Source organism: Astatotilapia calliptera, chromosome 5, assembly GCF_964374335.1.
Source record: "Astatotilapia calliptera chromosome 5, fAstCal68.1, whole genome shotgun sequence".
NCBI lineage: Eukaryota > Metazoa > Chordata > Actinopteri > Cichliformes > Cichlidae > Astatotilapia > Astatotilapia calliptera.
The window spans coordinates 24,189,565-24,212,071 of NC_137426.1; the positions used below are offsets into that span (position 1 = coordinate 24,189,565).

The 22,507-nt window shown below is 41.0% G+C and overlaps 1 protein-coding gene across 5 annotated transcripts in view; it reads left to right on the plus strand.

The window, feature by feature from the left end:
• The window catches only part of ppfia4 (PTPRF interacting protein alpha 4), a 65,625-nt gene that overhangs the window by 571 nt on the left and 42,547 nt on the right, over nucleotides 1-22,507 (plus strand). For all 5 annotated transcript variants that reach the window (XM_026168330.2, XM_026168334.2, XM_026168335.2 and 2 more), the window contains exon 2: nucleotides 123-423. In XM_026168330.2, the coding sequence (XP_026024115.1) occupies nucleotides 166-423 (258 nt within the window). In that variant the 5' untranslated portion in view covers nucleotides 123-165. The remainder of the gene's footprint in view (nucleotides 1-122; nucleotides 424-22,507) is intronic.

Genomic DNA, 22,507 nt, shown 5'->3' on the forward strand with positions numbered 1-22,507 from the left:
GCGATTGCCTTGAATGTGCGTTGCTACGGGGCGTTAATGGGCCCTATTTATCAGTTACTGTAAGTCTGTTTATCAGGGTTATAACCCCCACGCATACACATATTCCTTCTTAATCCCGACAGCGACACTGTCCTATAGCGTTGCCCAGACCACAGAGCAGGAAAGATGATGTGTGAGGTGATGCCGACCATCAGCGAAGGAGACTCGGCTGGTCCTCCGAGAGGCACCGGCGGCGTCCCGAACGGCTCGGACCAGGAGGCCAACTTCGAACAACTCATGGTCAACATGCTGGACGAGAGGGACAAGCTGCTGGAGTCCCTCAGGGAGACTCAGGAGACTCTCATTCAGTCTCAAACCAAGCTGCAGGGAGCGCTGCACGAGAGGGACGTGCTCCAGCGGCAGATCAACGCCGCGCTGCCTCAGGTGAGGAGCAGCCGGCCTTTGAAGGAGGGGGAGAGTCAGGTTTGGGTGTGGGATTAGATGGCCTTGGGGTTTTTTGTTTTTTTTATTTTCCAAGAGGGAGAAGCATCCTTCCTGTTCGGTTTGTTGCTATGATTTGCCGAGTTATGTGATGAGAGGTTATAGGTTGGTCATGGGGATCACTAGCCAATCAGAGTCAGCTATCCTGGGCCCCAAAAGTCTTTGGCACCATAATCATAGAGGCTTACGATCAAGAGAGTTGTGCTGATTTAAATAAAAATGTGAATGAATGAATGAATGGCATAGGTCTGGTGGTAATAGCTCAGTGAGCAAGGTAGATCTTGCTCTTTTGCCAGAATTTGAGACCCTGGGATAGCACCCCTGTTAAAATGTAATTTAATATTTATAGACTATATCTTCTGGGGATCCCATCTAACACTCCTTCATGTCCTGGGATATCTGTGAAGATGATGGGGATATGCAGGCCCATATCACATCAAAAGCTCATAAGTGGCAGCATGCCAGAAAGGAAGATCTAAATGTCTAGTAGGCAGAAAGGTAATGTAGTGGGTTGAAAGGTGGGTCAAAAATAAATGGAAGATTTTGGCTCACTAAGAGATGCTTGACTCTGCGTGTAGAGGTCTGAGCCTGGCGTCGAGAGCCCTCCCTGTGAGAAGGGAGGGCAGAGCCTAACAGTAATTAACTGAGTGGAAACACCTCTGCATGTGGTGACCGGCCTGTCAGTGGCAATTGGAGCAAAAGGACTTGATTGTATTGTTGGCCATCTTTGACATCTGTCACCCTTATGTGTGTCTTTAAGAGAAAGGAGAGCTGAATAAGGGCTGTTAAAGTCACAGAGCATGACGACAATGAAGCCTCAGCACATAAAGCTATGTTAGCCTCTGACCTCCCCCCCCCCCCCCGTCTAAATGCGTGGCATGATGTCACAGTACGGTGTGCATGTGTGTGTATCAGACAGAGAGAGCAAGAGAGAGAATCATGCTGACGATGACAAGCTCGCTGCAGCCTCTTGTGAAAGAAACATGGCTGCTTGCTAGTGTACATGGCCCTGGGCTGCTTGCTTCTACACATGCATGCATATGTGTGTGTTTGTGTGTGTGTGTGTCAGTGAGGGAGAGAGTGGGTAGAGGCTGTCATGCTTGTTTTCTAATCCTGCTGGGTTCAGCGTAATGTTTTATTCTAGCAATAATACAAGTATTAGTTATACAGTCAGAGACCTCGGGACATTATGCAGACATTATGGCTGGCGAGCACATGCATAAGCTGTCTCTCGCTTTCTCTCTCAAAGCACCACGCTCAACTTGTGCATGCACACATCCAAACACACCTGTGGTCATTTCCACAGCATCCACAGAATGGAGAGATGATGCAACGGACAGTGCAGGCAGTGAGACGGAGAAACCAAAAAAAAAAAAAGTCTCAGTTGCAATTGATTTTGACTCAGTTTTGTTCTGCACAGCTGAGGAATGAGGATTGTCTGGCCTCTATGCATTATTAGAAATTGCAGTGTGCATTTTGCAATGATGAGGGGGAAGTGTGAGGAAAAAGAATAGCATATGGCTTCTGAAATCTCAGGTTTGGGTGGGATGAATACTGTGTATGTAAGAGCAACGTTGTAGCAGTTGGCAATGATCCTGACCCCACTTTCCTATATGTGTTGGTGGTAATTAGGGTGATTTGCTGCTGCTCTCAAAATGACCAAAGCTGGTGTGTTTATGCCCTCAAGTACATTACAATGTGACAGTTTTTGCATTTGCGCTTGCCGCCTCTGCCTACGTGTGTGGTATGTCAGGTTTTCTCTGTATGTGTGCGTTTACTCCTCTGATGTATATGCATTGGCATGGCAATACAGTCTTTTTTCCCAAATCTGAGCACTCTTTTTGTCCTTTTGCCTAAAAAACATTTGTTATCTTAACCTACTAGGCATGTGCATTTGTGTGTAGTGTTTTGTTATGTCTTCTGTAGGTTTCCTGACTCTACGGGACTGGTTTGACCCAAATCTGTCAGATCTATGTCTCTCCTCCAAAGATGCACACTCAAACATGCACACATGTAAAAATGCACTGTTGGAGCAATTCAAAATTCAGCGCTCTTCAGCGTTGTCATTGTTCAAAAGACACAAACCTCCATCACCTTGGCATTTGTGTTTGCCTCGCTAACATCATAAAAATGGGATGTTGCCATTTTGCCACACATGCACAGTCACACAGACACACACACAGACTAGGATGGATATGTTCATTAGCTACAGAGAATAGAGTTTCAGATTAACATGTCAGCCCATTACAGTGCATAATGCCTCTAATACAGCCCTCAGAGATGGGTTTGCCCATAGACAAATTGGGTTTTAAACACACACGCATGCACACAAAAGCTCATGTTATACACACACACACACACACACACACACACTGTTACTTTACTGAGTGAAGAAAACAGTTCCGACCTTTAGAGGAGAAAGCAGGCATATCATATGCCTGCTTTCTCCATATGCCACATATGTATACATGTGTGTGTAACGTAGAGGGTGGATAGTGAGCAATAGATTTGTTAAATTTGTAAGATTTTATATATATATCTAGTGAATCCTCTGTTACTCAAAAGTTGCAGGTCCCTTCTTTGTGATGGAAAAGCACATTTTATAAAAAAAAATTGATTAATGGATTTCTAATAGAATACCAATAGAGGCGATCAGAGACCCGATTTCAGTAGCGATCTCTCTTACCTTGTACAAGTTTTATCATGTCAAAAGTCTCAAATCTGGGAGACAGGTGCTTCATATCTAAATGGTAACCACAAAATGCCACTCTCATTATCAGCAATACAGAGAACAACTGTTTGTGTTGCTCTGTCTGAGCAGAGTTGCAAAGACAAAGACAAAACCTAGACTGGCCAGTGAAAGGAGAAGCTAAGAGAAAAGACTTTTTTTTCAGTAGAAGATCTGGGGGGGGGGGGGGGAGTCTTGAGAACTATCCGAGCTGTTTCAGAAAGATTTGTGAAACAAGGCATAAAAATTAAAAGATGCTTGGAGTATTGATTGATACCATCTTCCAAGCATGGTGAAGAAATTTGACAGTTTAGTTTAGAAGGTGGAAAACTGGTTCAGAATGAAAGTGATCTACAACAAGGAACACTATCGGTCCATGCCATACCCTGTGTATAGGGGCTCCATTAGAACCATTTTCCTTATACAACAGGACACTGACCCAATGTGCAGGTCCAAACATGCAAGAACTATTTACAGAGTAAAGAAACTGGTGTTCAGTTCACCAAATGTCAACCCTGCAGAGCTCAAAGCATTAGGTGCTTGAGAAGCACAATCCAGCTTTTTGGAGAGCTCCACAAGTTTATGAAGTTCAAAGAATCAAATGATTATTTCATGATTAATCATTGTTTCTAAAATCTAACTGGTCAACATCATTTTGAAAACTCTTTGATGAATAAAGAGCGGGATGTCTCTTTATTGAGTTTCATAATCTGTGTGTTTGTGAGAGTGTGTGTTGTGATGTTTGGACACCTGTTTCAGTCAGACACAACAGTGTCTATTTTTGCCAGCATACAAGTACACAGAGATGAAGGGACACAAACTCACACACAGACAGACACGGACACAGACACGGATCTCATTGCCCTTCCAAAACAACTGTCTCTATTTCCACCCTCCCCGTCCCCACTGATATGCTCCTCCGTGCACGCATATACACAAGTATTTTTGTTGTTTACTTGAGCTCACACACATTAATGACCTTTCCTTTGACTTCTCACAGCAATGATTGCTGCCTTACTGTTGTTCAGACTCATAAACACACATAGCTTTGTGTCTCCACGAAAAACCATATGCAATCTGACTGTTTTGCATATGTCTCCAACCTTGCCTTGCTTCAGGTATTGCTGTTTCGGGGTTGGTGTGTCTTCTCCGAAGGCTAGATTTGAAAACAGCTGACTTTGGTGCATCTTTTTTTTTTACTGCACCTATCTGGCTTTAGTTTGTGGTTCTTTCTCTTGTCCCTTTTCCCTCTCTCTTTCACATTTTTTCTGTTGATCTGACTCCTCAATAACCCACTAGTCCATTAACTGCTCCCTCAGACAGTTTTTGTCTCCTCCTACCCTACTCTTGCAAATGACCTTTGTCCATAGCTCAACACAGTCTATTATCAGAGGCGAGATGAGGCAGAGGTGTGCTTTTCAAACCACGCTGCTTCTGTATGGCAACTCACAAAGTGTTCAGGCACTTTTACTTTTTACATGTTTTAATTTTGAAAATGAAGTTTTTGTGTGAAAAGGACACATTCCATATCTACCTCCAATAACCCTCGACGAAGAGAATGCATGCTTTTAGACTTCTTTTTTAATTTATCAAACTCAAAATGTAAAGCTCCCATTCTAATAGTATTGAAACTATTAATTTCTCATGTATTTTGTGTGTGTGTGGAAACCTACACATGAAGGGTCTTTAGTTGTCTCTGCAGATGTTCTGTAGAGACAACCTCGGCTTTTCTAGGCTACTCATTCACAATATGCTTCCTGTCATTGTTATGCTGAAAGATGAACCTTTACCCCGGTCTCATGCACTCCAAGTATATTTCCTCTAAGTCTCAAGGTCCTCTCTGTATTTGGCTGTATTTATACTCCAGCCAGCTCTGACTGGTCTCCTTGTCCCTGCAGCTAAAAACATCCCCACAGAATAATCCTGCCACTCCCATGCTTGATTGTGGCAATGGTATTAACCAGGTGACCTGCAGTGCCTGATATTTTCCATCTCCAAACAGGTTGTTGTATATCTTTTACCCAACAGTGGTTTTCTAAAAGCCTGACAGACAGAGTACTGATAATATGGTTGTCCACCTCTCAGCTTCTTATAACACTGCAGATCACTGAAGATTGGTGGTGTTTGCTGGGGTTTTTTACCTCCCTGATCTTGGCCGTTTTTCCCTGGTTATTTAGTTTGACTAAACTCTACAGGGAGTGCAGAATTATTAGGCAAGTTGTATTTTTGAGGAATAATTTTATTATTGAACAACAACCATGTTTTCAATGAACCCAAAAAACTCATTAATATCAAAGCTGAATGTTTTTGGAAGTAGTTTTTAGTTTGTTTTTAGTTTTAGCTATTTTAGGGGGATATCTGTGTGTGCAGGTGACTATTACTGTGCATAATTATTAGGCAACTTAACAAAAAACAAATATATACCCATTTCAATTATTTATTTTTACCAGTGAAACCAATATAACATCTCCACATTCACAAATATACATTTCTGACATTCAAAAACAAAACAAAAACAAATCAGCGACCAATATAGCCACCTTTCTTTGCAAGGACACTCAAAAGCCTGCCATCCATGGATTCTGTCAGTGTTTTGATCTGTTCACCATCAACATTGCGTGCAGCAGCAACCACAGCCTCCCAGACACTGTTCAGAGAGGTGTACTGTTTTCCTTGTAAATCTCACATTTGGTATTCCCCCGGACAAGCTGGAGGAGGTGGCTGGGGAGAGGGAGGTCTGGGCCTCTTTGCTTAGGCTGCTACCCCCGCGACCCGACCTCGGATAAGCGGATGAAGATGGATGGATGGATGGATCTCACATTTGATGATGGACCACAGGTTCTCAATGGGGTTCAGATCAGGTGAACAAGGTGGCCATGTCATTAGTTTTTCTTCTTTTATACCCTTTCTTGCCAGCCACGCTGTGGAGTACTTGGACGCGTGTGATGGAGCATTGTCCTGCATGAAAATCATGTTTTTCTTGAAGGATGCAGACTTCTTCCTGTACCACTGCTTGAAGAAGGTGTCTTCCAGAAACTGGCAGTAGGACTGGGAGTTGAGCTTGACTCCATCCTCAACCCGAAAAGGCCCCACAAGCTCATCTTTGATGATACCAGCCCAAACCAGTACTCCACCTCCACCTTGCTGGCGTCTGAGTCGGACTGGAGCTCTCTGCCCTTTACCAATCCAGCCACGGGCCCATCCATCTGGCCCATCAAGACTCACTCTCATTTCATCAGTCCATAAAACCTTAGAAAAACCAGTCTTGAGATATTTCTTGGCCCAGTCTTGACGTTTCAGCTTGTGTGTCTTGTTCAGTGGTGGTCGTCTTTCAGCCTTCTTACCTTGGCCATGTCTCTGAGTATTGCACACCTTGTGCTTTTGGGCACTCCAGTGATGTTGCAGCTCTGAAATATGGCCAAACTGGTGGCAAGTGGCATCTTGGCAGCTGCACGCTTGACTTTTCTCAGTTCATGGACAGTTATTTTGCGCCTTGGTTTTTCCACACGCTTCTTGCGACCCTGTTGACTATTTTGAATGAAACGCTTGATTGTTCGATGATCATGCTTCAGAAGCTTTGCAATTTTGAGACTGCTGCATCCCTCTGCAAGATATCTCACTATTTTTGACTTTTCTGTGCCTGTCAAGTCCTTCTTTTGACCCATTTTGCCAAAGGAAAGGACGTTGCCTAATAATTATGCACACCTGATATAGGGTGTTGATGTCATTAGACCACACCCCTTCTCATTACAGAGAAGCACATCACCTAATATGCTTAATTGGTAGTAGGCTTTCGAGCCTATACAGCTTGGAGTAAGACAACATGCATGAAGAGGATGATGTGGACAAAATACTCATTTACCTAATAATTCTGCACTCCCTGTAGAGGAATCCTGGTGCTTTCAAATGTAATCAGTTTCAAAGTTACGGAGTCCACTGTGCTCATGAAAAACACTCAAAACTCTGAAATTGTTTTATACCCTAACCATGATCTGCAGAGAGTTCCTTGATTTTTTGTTGTTTTTGTGTGTGTGTGTGTGGGGGGGGGGGGGGGGGGTGCCCTGAAAACTGCCAAGTACTCGAAGCAGCCTCTTTCTTAAATTTGTACTCTTCTTAAAATTTTCTGCATTCACATAAATTTAGACTGTATGTGTGTCAAATGATATGTTCTATGAAGGACATGACTCTGAATATTTTTGTACGAAGATACGTCAAAAACGTAACATCAGCTAACATATTGCTTTTGTTGTCACACAACAGTTTAATTTATAATGTTTAAGCAGTGACCCCACAGAGTGTTCATTCATTTCTGAGCACTGTGATCGGCCTGCTCAGTACCATCAGTTACTCCTGTGCATTTCTGAACACTTTTATGTGACTGTTTCTAAATGGATCAGTGAGAGAATAACAATCATCACCTCAGTATAAGGACTCACGGATGGTAGTAAATTCCTGGTATGTGAGGGAATGTACAAAGAAGCAGAAAAACTTAGAAATATATATTTAAAAAAAAAAAATTTAGCTCCTTAAAATAATAATGATTTAAAAAATGAGCGCAACAAAGAGTAGAGACACAAAAGGGAAAAACAGTCCCTGCATTTTATTTGTTTCTATCATAGCTCGCTGGTGCTGCATATAAATCACCAGCATATAAATCACTTTAATCTTTAAGATAGCTTAATTCTAATATTGCCTAGAAATACACTTTACTAACTTTTTGAAAACGATAGCCTGGAAAATGATTTTTCCACTATTTATGTATCAATGTGGGCAAAGGAAAGGAGAAAGAAGCTAATCAGCTTTAATTAATGTCTGTGTTGCGGTGAATAAACATATATCCTTAGTGCTGGGGTAAGTGTTGTGCTGGCTAACACAGATAGAGTTATTCCACACTACTTGAACCAAGGCCAACAGAGCTAAGCCTCACAGGCTTGGTACTCAGCCACTTTTACTGTACTAGTATTTTACTTGTAGGTGTGAGTGGGAAGGGGTGTCAGAGTTAATATACATTAGATCGCATAAGAAACAAGGAGTGCTCTGAGGTGCTCTTGCACAGTATTTGGAGATGGCCTGACCTTATCACAAGACAAGCAACCTTTCAGCAAGGCATAAACACACAACTTCACATTTATAGACCAATTGATCGATGAGTTAATCCGAATAAAAAAGGTCAAGTGTTTTGATCATTTATTGGTTTAATAAGTAATTTTGCAGGAAAAAAATGTGATGGTTGTGTTTCATCCATGGAGTGTTGGAAAAATTAAACAATACATCTGAAGACAGTACCCCGAGTTCTATTGAGAGTGACATCTTAGATGTTTTACACACTAACCAATCCACTTATTAATTGAGAAAATGACCCAAAGATGAATCAGTGACAAGAATAATCATTTATTTTAGCCATTCTGATTTGCACCACCCACAGACGAACAATGATGCACACACCGTCTGTATTTCCTTAAATGTCAGCATGCACAGTCTGCATGTCGACTTGAGTCTGTGCATCGGTACGTGTGAACGAATATGCCTGCGGATAGTGTTGCTTATGCATGGATGGCCTAGGCAGCTTTGTGTGCCACGATAGGAGAATATTGAGGAGGATAGGCCAAAGTCAGATGAAAAATTATTGCATCTGATTGGTCTGCTATCGAAGCCCAAATCCTATGCTATGTGTTATGTAAGCGCCAAATAGAGGAATTTGGGTTGATGTAGGGGAAAGTGGAGCATGAAGTGAGCAGCTGAAATTTGCCAAGAAACCCTGAAAGAGGAACAAATAAGAGAGTGAGGGAGATTTTGAGAGAGAAGGTATGACACTGAAAGACAGAGAGGGCAAAGTTCTTACAGACTCAACTGAGATGGATATCCCATCTACATTATAACTATTCACTGAAATCTAAAAAAGTCGGTTTCTTTTGATTGTCTTTGGCCCTTTTTAAGACATGGCTATCATCTGACTACTGCTGTGTTCATTACTGTGGTTGCATTTTTAATTTTGAGACAGACAAAGAGACACAAACGAGAAATCAGAAGTGAGACTAACAACATATTCATCTTCTAGCAGCTGACATCTCACCTCTCATTCTGAGCCTCTTTCTTATCCTCTCTTCTTCTCTCCTTCCACTCCTCAGCATGTTACTCCATAATCCTCCCTCCTGTATGTTGTCCAGTCTTCATTTAAGCCTCCTATTCACCAAAGCTGTGAGCAGGTCACAGTGGACCCTGGCAAGGGCCTTTGCACAGCTTTTGGGGACCCTGAACACTAATAGATTATTAGTGTGCAAAGCTAGCTCCCCCATGCTGCTCTGCTGTGCCATGGCTTAGACGCTCCATCTCTCAGAAGGAGCCATCCTTTGCTCCCTCCTTCTCCGTGCCAGTACCATCTGGCTCTCAGCACCAGGCACATTTAGCTCAGCCGGGCGCCAATTTGTTCCCCTGGCTGCCTGGGTTAGCAAAGGAAGGTGAGGTAAGGAGGAAGAAAGGTGGTAAAAAGAGTCGCAATTACAAAGACAGTGTAAGATTTAGCAACGAGAGGCAGAAAGTCAGGAAAAAAAGCTGAATCAAGCATACCTGACAGGTCCCAGCAGCAAGGGACATGCTCTGGTAATAGGAAGAACGGAAAGCCACTATATGTCTATGAGTGTGTGTAAGTTCCTTCTCTCTGGTAATAAGAGCAGAGTGATTGGAGTTGCAGGACCACCAGAGGGGGAAGGCGAGAGTAATGAAGGAGGGAGGCAGGAAAGGACAGAATGAGAGAAAGGGAGGAAGGGCAGGGGGATGTGAGATGAAGTTTTCCAGCCAGCAGTTAAGCCCACAGTGGCCCTGCCATGTCTAACAGCTGCACTATTGGAACTCTGTCAGTTCACTTTCTCTACAGCTACTCCCTCAGAATAGAAGATAAGGCATCAGTGGGTGGGGAGAGGTGTTAATATTGTACTATTGGGATGTGGAAGTCAGAAAGTAAGTATATTTAAAAGAAATGTTGGAGTAACCCAAGGTTATACACTTCAAGGTTATCATGTATCCTCTACATCTGTATGCACCCACATGTTCAGAGATATGGGAGAGAAAAACACATGCATCAACTCTGCTCCCAAAGACATTTTTAAAAAACACCCAACTGCACTAACAATCCCGCATCCAAAAAATCCTGGGACACTGTATAAAAACAGCATGCAATTTTGCAAATAATCTTTAATCTATAAGTCTATAACTGAAAAATGTATAAGGACAACAAAGCTAATCAGATGGTCCCTCTCATTGGCTACCAACTGGATAATCACCTGTCAGTAGCCAATGTGAGTTATCTTCTTCTCCAACAGCTAGAATTGCTAAAACGTATGAAAGTGACTCAATGTTTTATACAGTATGAGCCAAAATCAGCAAAGGAGACTGGAGAGAGGTTGCTGTGGAGGGCCATTTTCCCATGGAGTTCTATAGAACCGGAAGTGTTTTTGCAACCTATCCGGTCATTAAGTCTGACGTCACTAGCCGTGTCTGGGCCTAAACTCCGCTGCAGGTCCATATATCAAACGATCATTATGGCATTACTGAGAGTTGAAAAACTGTCTAAAGTCTTTCATCTTTAATAAAATGATCAGTGTTCTGCTCTACCAGGTGTAACAATTGAGTTTAACATCCAGGCATCCATGAAAACAAAATTTATGACATTTAACGGAGTTAGAAGTTAGCAGGAAGTTAGCTCGCTAGCGTCTATCTAAATACAATATAGCATGTCCTGACTGCGGGGTTTTGGAAACAAATTAAAACGTACAGCTCTGTTATCACTTCCAACATAAATGAAGACAGAAAACTAAACAGCAGTGACGTTTGTAGGGTTACTGAAGTTTGGCTAGCTGGTATATAATGATGTGCTACGTGACCGCTAGCGACACAGCTATGTTAGCATAATATAAACATGCTAACCTTTTTTCCACTCAACAAAAGTTACCGTGAGTGTTCTCGGTGGTCAGGAACAAATGTAATCGCATGGCAGGATGCTGTAAAAGGACCAAACTTCAGCCAGGAGAACAACTGAGATAATCCATCCACAATACGAGGTTAGTCATTCATATACTGCTGCATGGGCTGGGCTGTAGTTACATCCTAAGGTTTTAAAAACTGAGCTTAAATAAATGATTAGCGGTAATAAAAGCCGAGGGAGGTCAACAGTGATCACTGACTGTTTTAGGAGCTTTTTGAGATCAAATAGAAGAAAATACATAACATTAAACATGTTAACAACACAAAAGCCATATTAAACGCAGACTACTTTAGGCCCGGAAGTAGGATTCGTCACATCATCACTTAACGACCGGATACCAAATCTGGTGGCTTCTATAAAGAATGCAGGTTTATGACACTTGCACTTGCACCACCTTTCAGAACCAGAAGCTCCTGTATAAGTAAGTAGACCCATACTTTTGTACATATAGGACCGTCTATTGTTACCTACAATATCTTTTGATAATATCTACAGTTTATTTTGAAAAACATCATCCTTTGATTATTAACCAGTCCTCTCCACAGTCTTGAACATAGTAGTAGTAGCTCCATAGTGTGGTGGTTAACACATTTGGCTAACACGTGAATGAGACCAGGAGGTGACACAAATGTTGGGGGAGGGTTGTGTCAGAAAGTGCATCCGGTGTGAAAGTCTGTGCAGTATCAAATATGTATATTCATCTGCTGTGGCGACCCATTGTGAGTAAGGGAATCGCTGAAAGAAGCTTTGTCTAGACCAGGGGTGTCAAACTCAAATACACAGTGGGCCAAAATTCAAAACTGGATCAAAGTCGCGGGCTAACATTAAAATTTATTGGAAAAAAAAAGTCTTTTCTTATGGACTCAAACAAGTTTTGCTGAAAAACCGAATATGGAACAGGCAAAGCTTAATACTAAACAATATATATAACTTATATAAACATATATATAAGTTAATATTACACACATGCAAAATCAAAATTCCAATTAAATAACACATCAGTGGAATTCATTTCTTAAATAAAAAATTAATTTGCAGCCTTCTGAATAAAATTTTATCATTTTATCATTTATCAGATTTTCATCATATTCTCCCACCTGTCCAGAAAACTCCTGTTTTCTGCCTTTCTTTTTGCCATTTTGGGATAGGTAGCATGGCAGCATTTGCATGGTTGCTATGACTATGGTGCTAATGGGTCCTGTCATGACTGACACGCCAAAACACCAACAGAGCATTCTGGGAATTGTAGTATTAGCAGTACATGCACTGTATAATACTGGCAGGCCAGCTCTAATAGTAATTTTGTATGGCTTTGCGGGCCAAATGTAATTAGGCTGCAAATTTGGCCCGCAGGCCAGAGTTTGACACCTATGGTCTAGACCACATAGAGTGGTGGACACCTCCATCGTATCAGGAAGACTCTGTGGATTTGTTATCCCAGGGCAATATATAATGCATTTTTATCAAAAGTCCTATTTTAGAGTCCTACAAAGGCTTCATGAGGAGGTTGGATTGGTGCTGGTGGCATTGGTTCAGTTTACATCCAATTGGAACATTTTTATTTTGTACTTTTTTGATAAGTTGTTGCAGTTTACTGGAACAACTGCTGGATACATTAAGGCACTAAAACCTTGGTTACTGGCATGTTTTAATTTCCAAAAACAGATGCATTGTTCTTGCGTCTCCAAATAATACATAATGTAGGTAAGATATAGGGTTAAAATGGTTTCAATATTGTGGTTAGTTTTTATGTACATTTCCCAAATGTACATAAAAACTTTTCTGAAAATGTGTTTGTATGGGCACATACACACATATTGGGTTCGGAACGTCTTCTTTTCCACAGCAAGAGACATAAACAGCAGCAAAGGCAGCAGCAGCTTGAGAAGCTAAGTCTCCTGCTGGACCCTTAAAAGGATTTAAAGAACTTCAAAATGCATCTTTGCCTCCATGAAATAGAGCTTGTCAGTGTCTCACAACATAGCACCCACCCCCCACTGTTGGCTGTCAATACCACGCACACTCACCAACACACACACACACACACACACACACACACACACACACACACACACACACACACACACACACACACACACACACACACACACACACACACAGAGATCTGCAAGAGCATAGCAGTGCAAGTGAAAAGCAGGATTTGGGATGAGGACACAGTAAGGCAAATGTTGCTGTAAATAGCTAATGACTTATTTGAAGTATTTCATGCATTTGTATGAAATGAACTGGCCACAGGCATACATTAACATGTGTTTATTTGTACTTGTTTAATTATTTATGTTGCATCAATTTCAGGATCATAAATGAGCACGTATTAGTGATATTTACCAGAGGTGGGACCAAGTCATTGTTTTGCAAGTCTCAAGTAAGTCTCAAGTCTTTATCCTCAAGTCTCAAGTCAAGTCTCAAGTAATGTCAGGCAAGTCAGAGTCGAGTCTCAAGTCACTGGTGTAAAAGTCCGAGTCAAGTCACAAGTCTGAAACTTTGAATTTCAAGTCCTTTCGAGTCTTTAAAAAAAAACAACGAAAAAATAATGTTGCAGTTATATGCTAAATGTAAATATTAGACCATGTAATTTTAAAATCTGTGTTTTTCTCAACACATGACAAAATAGTGAACTTAGAAAATATACACAAATTGTGAAATTGCACCTCTTTAAAATGCAGCTCAATTAAACCTAGCTCCAAGAATAATTTTCACCGACAGTTCTGAGATAAGCTGCATGTTATTCTTGGATGCGGTTGTAGGACCAGCTTTAAAATCGCATGACAAAAATATCATACACATTAAAAAAAAACTGTATCACCAACGTAGCCTGGACAACATTTGCTAGTTAGATGAAGTCAGCTATCTCATCGTAGCATATTTATATGCATATTTATAATTATACGGTTCTTGGAGTGAGTGCATACACTCATGAAGTTTAGTAACTTCAGGTCACTGCAACAAGCCCAGGTACAGTTTACCGACGGATGGGTGCAGGACCTTGAAATGCACCGTGTAGAACGAAAGACCATCGTACGTATCATAAGTTTACCAGTCTCACAAATCGTCGTCATAAATACACATTCGTTAACCGTTTATTAATAGGACCTTTGAGCTCAACGGTAATCAATTAGTAGTGGAAATAATTTCTGGTAGCATCACAGAAATGTAGCAGTGACAATAATATTGTATGCTGTAATCGTACTGGGCAATTAGTGATACAAAACAACTGTTTTATCCTGTGAATAAAAGTATATGTTTTTGTCAATGTACCATAATAACAGAAGCGAAACGCAATATTGTGTCAGGACAATTCACTATTTATGCACAATAAACAAAGGAGCATAGCGCGACAATTTCTGTTCAGCGCCAGACTTGCTTGTAACCTATATCACTAATTATGTTGTGAAAATGACGTATTAACTACAACAGCAGACTGACCTTCGTGTAAATGTTTGGAGCAGACTAACCTGTGAGCTGGTGTTCTGGGACGTTATATTTGATCTTTGAATGGCTGCAATCCAGTCGCCTCTTTGTTACTTCGGAAACATGGCTCGAACAATTTCTCTTCAACGACATAATCCGATAACAACCGATCTCTTTACCCGTCGGCTTCCCGTGGCTGTCATGCGACCGGCTATTGCAGTTAATAATACAACAGCTTCTTGACATTTTTGTGTTTCTTTTTATCGCTGTATAACTGATTTTAATTGAAAGCCTGCGTGCGCTAGTACCGCTTGCCACGAGTTCCCAGAATCCTTTGCGGTTCTACCCGTGAATGACGTCACATTTTCAATCTCTATATAATATGCATGTTAAATTTTATATTTGGGGTGAAATATCAAGTCTTTTCAAGTAAACCGGTTCAAGTCCAATTCAAGTCCCAAGTCATTGGTGTAAAAGTCCAAGTCAAGTCACAAGTCTTAGAACATTTTTTCAAGTCAAGTCTAAAGTCATAAAATTAATGACTCGAGTCTGACTCGAGTCCAAGTCATGTGACTCGAGTCCACACCTCTGATATTTACCCCATGAAAAATGAAAATATCATTGGACTTCATGAACTGGAGTTATTAAGTAATTTGAGTGACTTGGAAGCTGCTGAGTAACAGAGCGAAGTTTAGCTTAGTGACACTCGTGATAACATCAAAGTTGCTATGGCTAACATCTCTGCAAACCTTTGCCTCTTTGCACATTTATCAGATCAGCATTAGCATTAATTGATTGTATTTCCGTCCTGTTCCTGGACAGGTACAAGCGATTGCTGGCTCTAATGCTTCTGGCATTAGACGCCCACTCTCTGACACTGCTAGGACAAACTTCACTCTAAATAGGCCTTTCTGTGGAAAACATTGATATAGTATAAACATGCCAAGACAAATACTGGATACTAGACTTTGTTTTCTACTTGTAATCATATTGGTCGAACATTATAGACAGTGCAAAAGGCATAGTAAAGTGAATAGATAATCAACTGATTTGACTGTTGCTTAGCATAAAGCTAAAACAACTTGCTAAATTTTCTAGAATTACTCATTATTTAATTGACCAGTTGTTAATATATAAATGTGTAAATGCTGAATCTAGAAAATTATTTTTGAAAACATGGCTTTATTGCGCTTGAAGTTAAATTAGTCTGTTCTGTCTTCTTCAGATTTAGTTAAACATGATTTTGTCGAGAGTGAGATCCATCAGTCTGTAAATTTTAGATCTTGTGTCTCCATCTTTTATCTTGATTGCTTGAAATGGAATGGGCGCTGCACTACCTAATGTCCGAGCACTAATGAACTAGCTCGTTAACAGTTTTAAAAAAATATTTGTAAGGGAGTAAAATGCTTAACAAACATAAAACCATAAGCTTGTTTAAGTAATACTGGAAGTTTTTAAATGTATATGTACACAAAAACTTCTCTGCTTTGTTTTTTGCATCCATTTATTTACTTCATGCCTAAAAAGGGGCAAGAGCTGTGAAAAATAAAATATGAGTTTTTATTTGTATTTTACAAAATTAGTCAACCTAACAGGATAGGTCTTCCTAGTACTGGGCTGGACACACCTTTCTGTACAGATCCAACAAGGTGCTGGAAACATTTCTCAGAGGATTTAGTCCATATTGATGTGATAGCATCACACAGTTGCTGCAGACTTGTTGGCTGCACGTCCATGATGTAACTCTCTGGTTCTACTAGATCACAAAGGTGCTCTATTAGATTGAAATCTCCTGACTTTGGAGGCTATTTGAGTACAGTCAATGTATTGTTATTTTCAAAAAACCCACTTGATGTGATGATTTGAGCTTTGTGAGCACATTATCCTGCTGGAAACAGCCATCAGAAGATGGGTACACTGTAAACATGGTCAGAAACAATTTGGCACTAAGAGACTCATAATGTTCCAAGAAAATATCTCCCACATCATCACACCACCATCACAACTTGAATTACTGCTACAAGGCAGAACAAATCTGTGCTTTCATGTTGTTTAGACCAAATTCTGACCCTACCATTCGAATTTTGCAGCAGAAACCAAGACTGATCTGAAAATGCAATGTTTTTCAAATCCTCTGTTAGCCAATTTTGTTAAGCCAGTAGGAATTGTAGTCTCGATTTTCCTGTTCCTAGTTGACAGGAGTGGCACTCAGCGTGGGTTTCTGCTGCTTCATAACCATCTGCTTTAAGGTTTGATGTGTTGTGTGTTCAGATATGCTCTTCCTCATACCTTGTTTATAATAACCGATTATTTCAGTTACTGTTTCTTTCCCATCAGCTCGAAGCAGTCTAACCGCTCTTCTCTGACTTCTGGCATTGAAGACTCATTTTCTATCAGTGAACTGCAGCTCACTGGATGTCTCTTTTTTTCTCTTATTCAAAACATTCTCTGTAAACTCTAGAGATGTTTGTGTGGGAGAATCCCAGCAGATCAGCAGTTTATGAAATGCTAGCCCATCTGGCACCAACAACCATGCCACATTCAAAGTCCCTTAAATTGTCTTTCTTCCACATTTTTAAGCTCGCTGTTAAGTTCAGCAGGGCATCATGACCAGATCTAAATAGCATGCGATTGACTTATATGACATTTGCATTAACAAGCAATTGAATGGTGTATTTAATTGGCATGATCCTTCTACAATTTTGTTGTACATGCACAGTGACAGTAAAGGGCTGTTCTATTCTATTCTATTCTATTCTATTCTATAAAGTGGCCATGAACATATAACTACGTACTGAAATCTTGCATAAGAAAACGGTTCCAGTGATGAATTGCCTGTACACAGTCAGCAGTTCCTAGTACATAAGTGTCCAACTGGGCTAATACATCACACTCATGCACAGCTACACACACATCAGTGTATAAACAGTTACAGTGTTTCACACAAAGATGTATGTACTGATGTGAGATGTTAAACAGCTCAGAGCACCATCATGTCTGGCCAGACATCAAAGTACACATGATGACACCCACAGTACATTGACTTTTCCGTGCAGAACAGACACAGCGCAAGGCTGATTTAAACAGCAGGAGTTCACGGAGTACATACTGGAGGAACTAATAAGATATTTTTGGTGCATGTACATTCACAGATAGCTCTTTAGATCATCTAGTCTCTGTATTAAATCAAGAGCCAGTTATTCAGCACCACCTACAACATGCCTCAGTTCTCAGCTGCAGTCTGTTATTCATTTACTTCCAGCTCCATTCACAGACACGTGGGTTGGTGTAGACACTCAACTCAGACACTGTGCAGAGTTTTATGTGCACACACACGCAAACACGCGCACATGCACGCACAAATACAAGTTCTGTTCCTGTTTCTTTGAGCCGAACTTGTTCCAGCACCTCTTGTCATCATCTTCGGTTAAATTGTTTTTTGTGTCTGCTTGTTTTCCATAATGCACACATTGTATGAAACCAGAAATCTATGAATACTTATGAGTCAGTGAAGATTCAATACCCGTATTAACACATTAGTAAAAGACTGATCTGTTCTCTCTTCAAGGAATGGTTCTCCTTCGCTCCCTGTCTTATCAGTTGTGATGGCTTTAAGTGTGTGCGCTGAGAGGTCTATTAGTTAGCTATCGTTCTGCCACATAATTCTTCATATCTCTCAGCCAGCTCACTGTACTTACAGCTTTGCTCTGAGAGCACTAGATGGGAGCACTGCTGCTAGGATGTTGTACTTCGGCACAAACCTCCACACTCTCCTCGCACAGTGTTTCTGGACCGAGCGTGCGATTGATTTTACCATCTCGTGTTACCGTGATAAAGCAAAACTAGATAAAAGTCACAATTTTGCTTTTTTTATGAGGGTTTTATTAACATGCAAGTTGAAGTGCATGTGTGCACTGACTTGACCCAAACCAGGAAGTCCAGTGAGCCTTTGTAGTAGCCTGAAATCATTACATTATGGGTGTATGTGTGTGTCCATTTATTAAGATTGCCTGTGTGGTATCTTTTAAAATAATTTCCCCCAGGGATCAATAAAGTATTCTGATTCTGATTCTGATTCTGATTTTTGTTTGCTAAATGCATTGTAAAGCCCCCGTGGTACATTTAATTACAATGCTAACAGCCTGAACCATCTTCCCCCTCATATTGTAATTGCCTGAATAACTGACAGAAGAACACACACACACACACTTTTTCTCCGTGGCCAACTTTATCTGTTGATGATGAAGGTCAGTAAGCATTGTGGTGGCCCATTATAATAATGAGGCCTGTGACGTGGTCTGCCCCAGTGCAAGAAAAGCATCATTCACACTTAGCTGCCTTCCTGTCTTTTCTCCGCCATATGCCTCACAACGTCTCTTCTTGCCCTGAATTCCACACGTCAGTAGCACTTTTCATTCACTCACACTGACTCTCAGTCTGTCCCTAACACAATCAGACTTAAATTGATCAAGGATAGGCTCAACGCACAGTAACAGTATTAGAAGAGAAAGTGTCTACTACAAGTTGCTACTGTCCAATTTTCCAAAAGGTTTTTAAGGTAGGAGGAGCTTTCCTTGATTATTCTGGTTTGCGTGTTGTCATCACCGTTCCTTAACAGAGAAACCCAGAAGTTCCTGATTAATTCAATGTGTCAAGTGGTCTGTTTAGTTTGTTTATTTCAACTTTCTTTGTTTTTCTTCCTGTCACTTTGGTGCAGTTGGATGCTTCTGATACCTCTAAGCCCTAGCTGCTGTTTCTCGAGGATAAGAAGTCAGTCAGAGCTTTAGCAGATTCAGAATGCTTTGTTGTTTTAAAAACAAAAAATCCCAGTCACATTTTTCCAAATGTATGCAAAACTGAACCCTTATTTGAGTAGAACTGTGCTGTCCTTAGTTAACGTCAGTGGTAAATCCTCCTACTTCACAAATCTATAAGTCACTCCTAAAACAGTCACCTACCATTAAGCGTTATCCCCCTACACTTTTAGCAGTTTAGAATGATTCATATGTTCACTGTTAGCTTGCAGTCTACAGTATGTAATGGGGACAGTTTCCATCCGTAATATGACACCACAACAGCATGTTATTTCTGGAATTAGGTGGACAAGTGCAGCATAACAAACACTGATGAGCATTACCTTAGAAAAACATTATGACTTTATAATCTTGCGATTTCCAGGTGTAAAGGGTGAGCTAATACCCCTTACATCATCGCAGGGTACCGTAAGAATATAATTTCCCATTTTAATTGCAAGCCCTGTGTAAAATGGTGCTGTAGTGAGTGCAGTAGGCGTACACACTCATCTGCCCAGCTCAAGTTTACTGAAGGTGACTAAAATCACTCCACGGAAAGGCGTTTAAATTTTGAAGCAGTCCTCTTGTAAATGAGACAGAGAGCATGGCAATGAGGGCAAGTGTGAATGAGAGGTGGAGAAACACTGAGACAGAGAGGAAGTGCCTGTAGCTGAGTTACATAAAGATCATGTAAAGCTCTGTAGCCTGCATTAGGCAATGCCCCCCCCCCCCCCCCCCCTTCTGCTGCTATCCTTGGATATTCCTCTCCACCCTTCTACTTCTCCAGTTTCAGTCACATCCTTTTGTCATTGTGACCGGTTCATTTTTTGCCTTCTCCATCTGATCCTGTGTTTCCTCTCTCTGTATCTTATTCTCTCAGCTCGCTCTCAGCCAGCATCTTGTGTCCCGAATGACAAAATCTCTTCTCTTCTCTTCTCTTCTCTTCTCTTCTCTTCTCTTCTCTTCTCTTCTCTTCTCCCTGTTATCTTGCGTGAGCTGTGTTATGGGGGGTTGGAGCACCCTGGAGGGCGAACACACTCAAACACACGCACAAACACACACTCTCGCACCCACATATCTGTGCTCTAATTGGTCCAGATTGACTGTAGACTTTCTGCCAGGGCAGTGGGTGCATCGTAGCATTCCCACACAGCGTAAGGAAAAAGACAAAGAAAACATTCTTTTTTGCAGTACTTTTTTCCCCTGCTGTATGTCTTCAGAAACATTTTTTTTGTGTTGGCCGCTTTTCTTCTATCTCTTTATACCATTTCCATAGCTTCTATAGTTCCTACTCTTAAAGTTACTCTATAAGAGTTCAAGGCATTTTACCATTTTAATTCATCTGTTCAATTTATGTAATATTCCCACTTTTATTTATTTATTAATTTGTTAATCCTTCCAGGCTGTTAGATTTAGAGAATTTGACCCAGCACACTCTAGGGAATTCTTTTTAAGGCTGTGGCATTATTCTTTATTTATAGCTAATCATTACTACTTGTAGCCAGGAATTTGCAAATAATACAAGTGGAAAAACCTTTTGAGTTGACTGATACTGTAGCATTTGTTAAAACTGCAGGATCAGCTAAATGTGTGTGCTCCAGGTCAGCATGTTTATTTTATCCTAGTCATCTTGTTCAAGTTATTTTTATTCCTGTCATTTTTGGCAGTGAAAAAAATCCCTTCTCCTCCCCTTCCTGATCACCCCTGCAGTGCATCACTGTTATCACACACATATGTTCACGTATGCAGATTTACACACATACGCAAACATATAGACTCTGCACAACTACCCAGTGGGAATACACCACATCTAGCTGGCATTTGTTTAATGCTGACCCAACGGAATATACGTCCGTCCCTCCAGTTTTCCCCTCACCCTAACGACACGGTGCCAAAGAGTCCCACAGTCACCCACATACTGCTACACGTACAATATAGCATTCCTGATATAGAGGCTTCAGTCTTGCTTTCTGTCCATGAACATCTCTATCTGTCAGTCGTCAGGTCAGTTGGACTCTACATGGGTGCTTATGTCCACGTGCAGGCTCAGGGTTTTTCTTTTTCCTCCTCTTCTTTCAAAGCCCTGCAAATAAAATCTCCGGGGAAATACGGAGGAGGGGCTATGGTGTTTACTTCCTCACACCCTCTATCCCATAGGGCATGAGCTATCAGCTGCACTGTATGTGTATGCGTGCATATTTTCTCATCTGAGTGGTATGATGTACAAACAGAATTCCTCCTGCACAAGATCAACAATCTGTTGTGTCTGTGTCTTTAATGTGTGAAGGTTTTTTGTGTGTATGTGTGTGTGTGCATGTTTATTCTCTGGCGTGTGTAGCCTAAACCTTGATTGCTGCCGATGATCGACTGCCAAAGCAGAGTAGCTCAGTGTGTTAGTGGGTTTGGCTGAAGGACTGTGTGGGGGAATCCTCTGTTCACTGTGAAAGGAAGGTAAATGCTTGGCCAGGGAAGAACAACCGGGAAGAACCGATTGTAGATACTTTATCTCATATATAGTATGGAAAGAGATGCAATGAAGCTCTAAGAATCGCGAAACTTGACACAGGATTGGTCAGACTCAAACTTGCACACAGTAATCACCTAATGGGTATTCACTCAGACTGTGCTCAAGGCAAATTCTAATTAATGTCTGCACCTTCAGACTCAAAATATAAAGGATCATACCTGTATAGAAGGATTTCTCTTCACAAAGAAGCAAAAACGCTAAGGAGACAACATGACCGGCATTTGGATAAAATGTCATCCTCTTCCTCCTCACCTCAAGCTTCATCTCCTGAACTGAAGTCAGGGCTCTAACACATGCAAATGTGCATAAACATACTTATTGATTTATTCTCGATATTGTAGCAATTACTTATAGTCAGCAGATTAGACATGCCATCTTCCCGTTGCCAGACAGCTGACAATGAGAAGGCTAACAACAAGAACAGTTGGTTATAAGCTAACATTATGACAGCTTATGTTTGGACATTCTCACATTGTATGAGTTTGTTTGCTAAGTGTCTGAGTCCAGCAATGCTAGGTCCATTTCAAACACTTCATTAACAGCAGCTAACAGCATCTAACACTAGC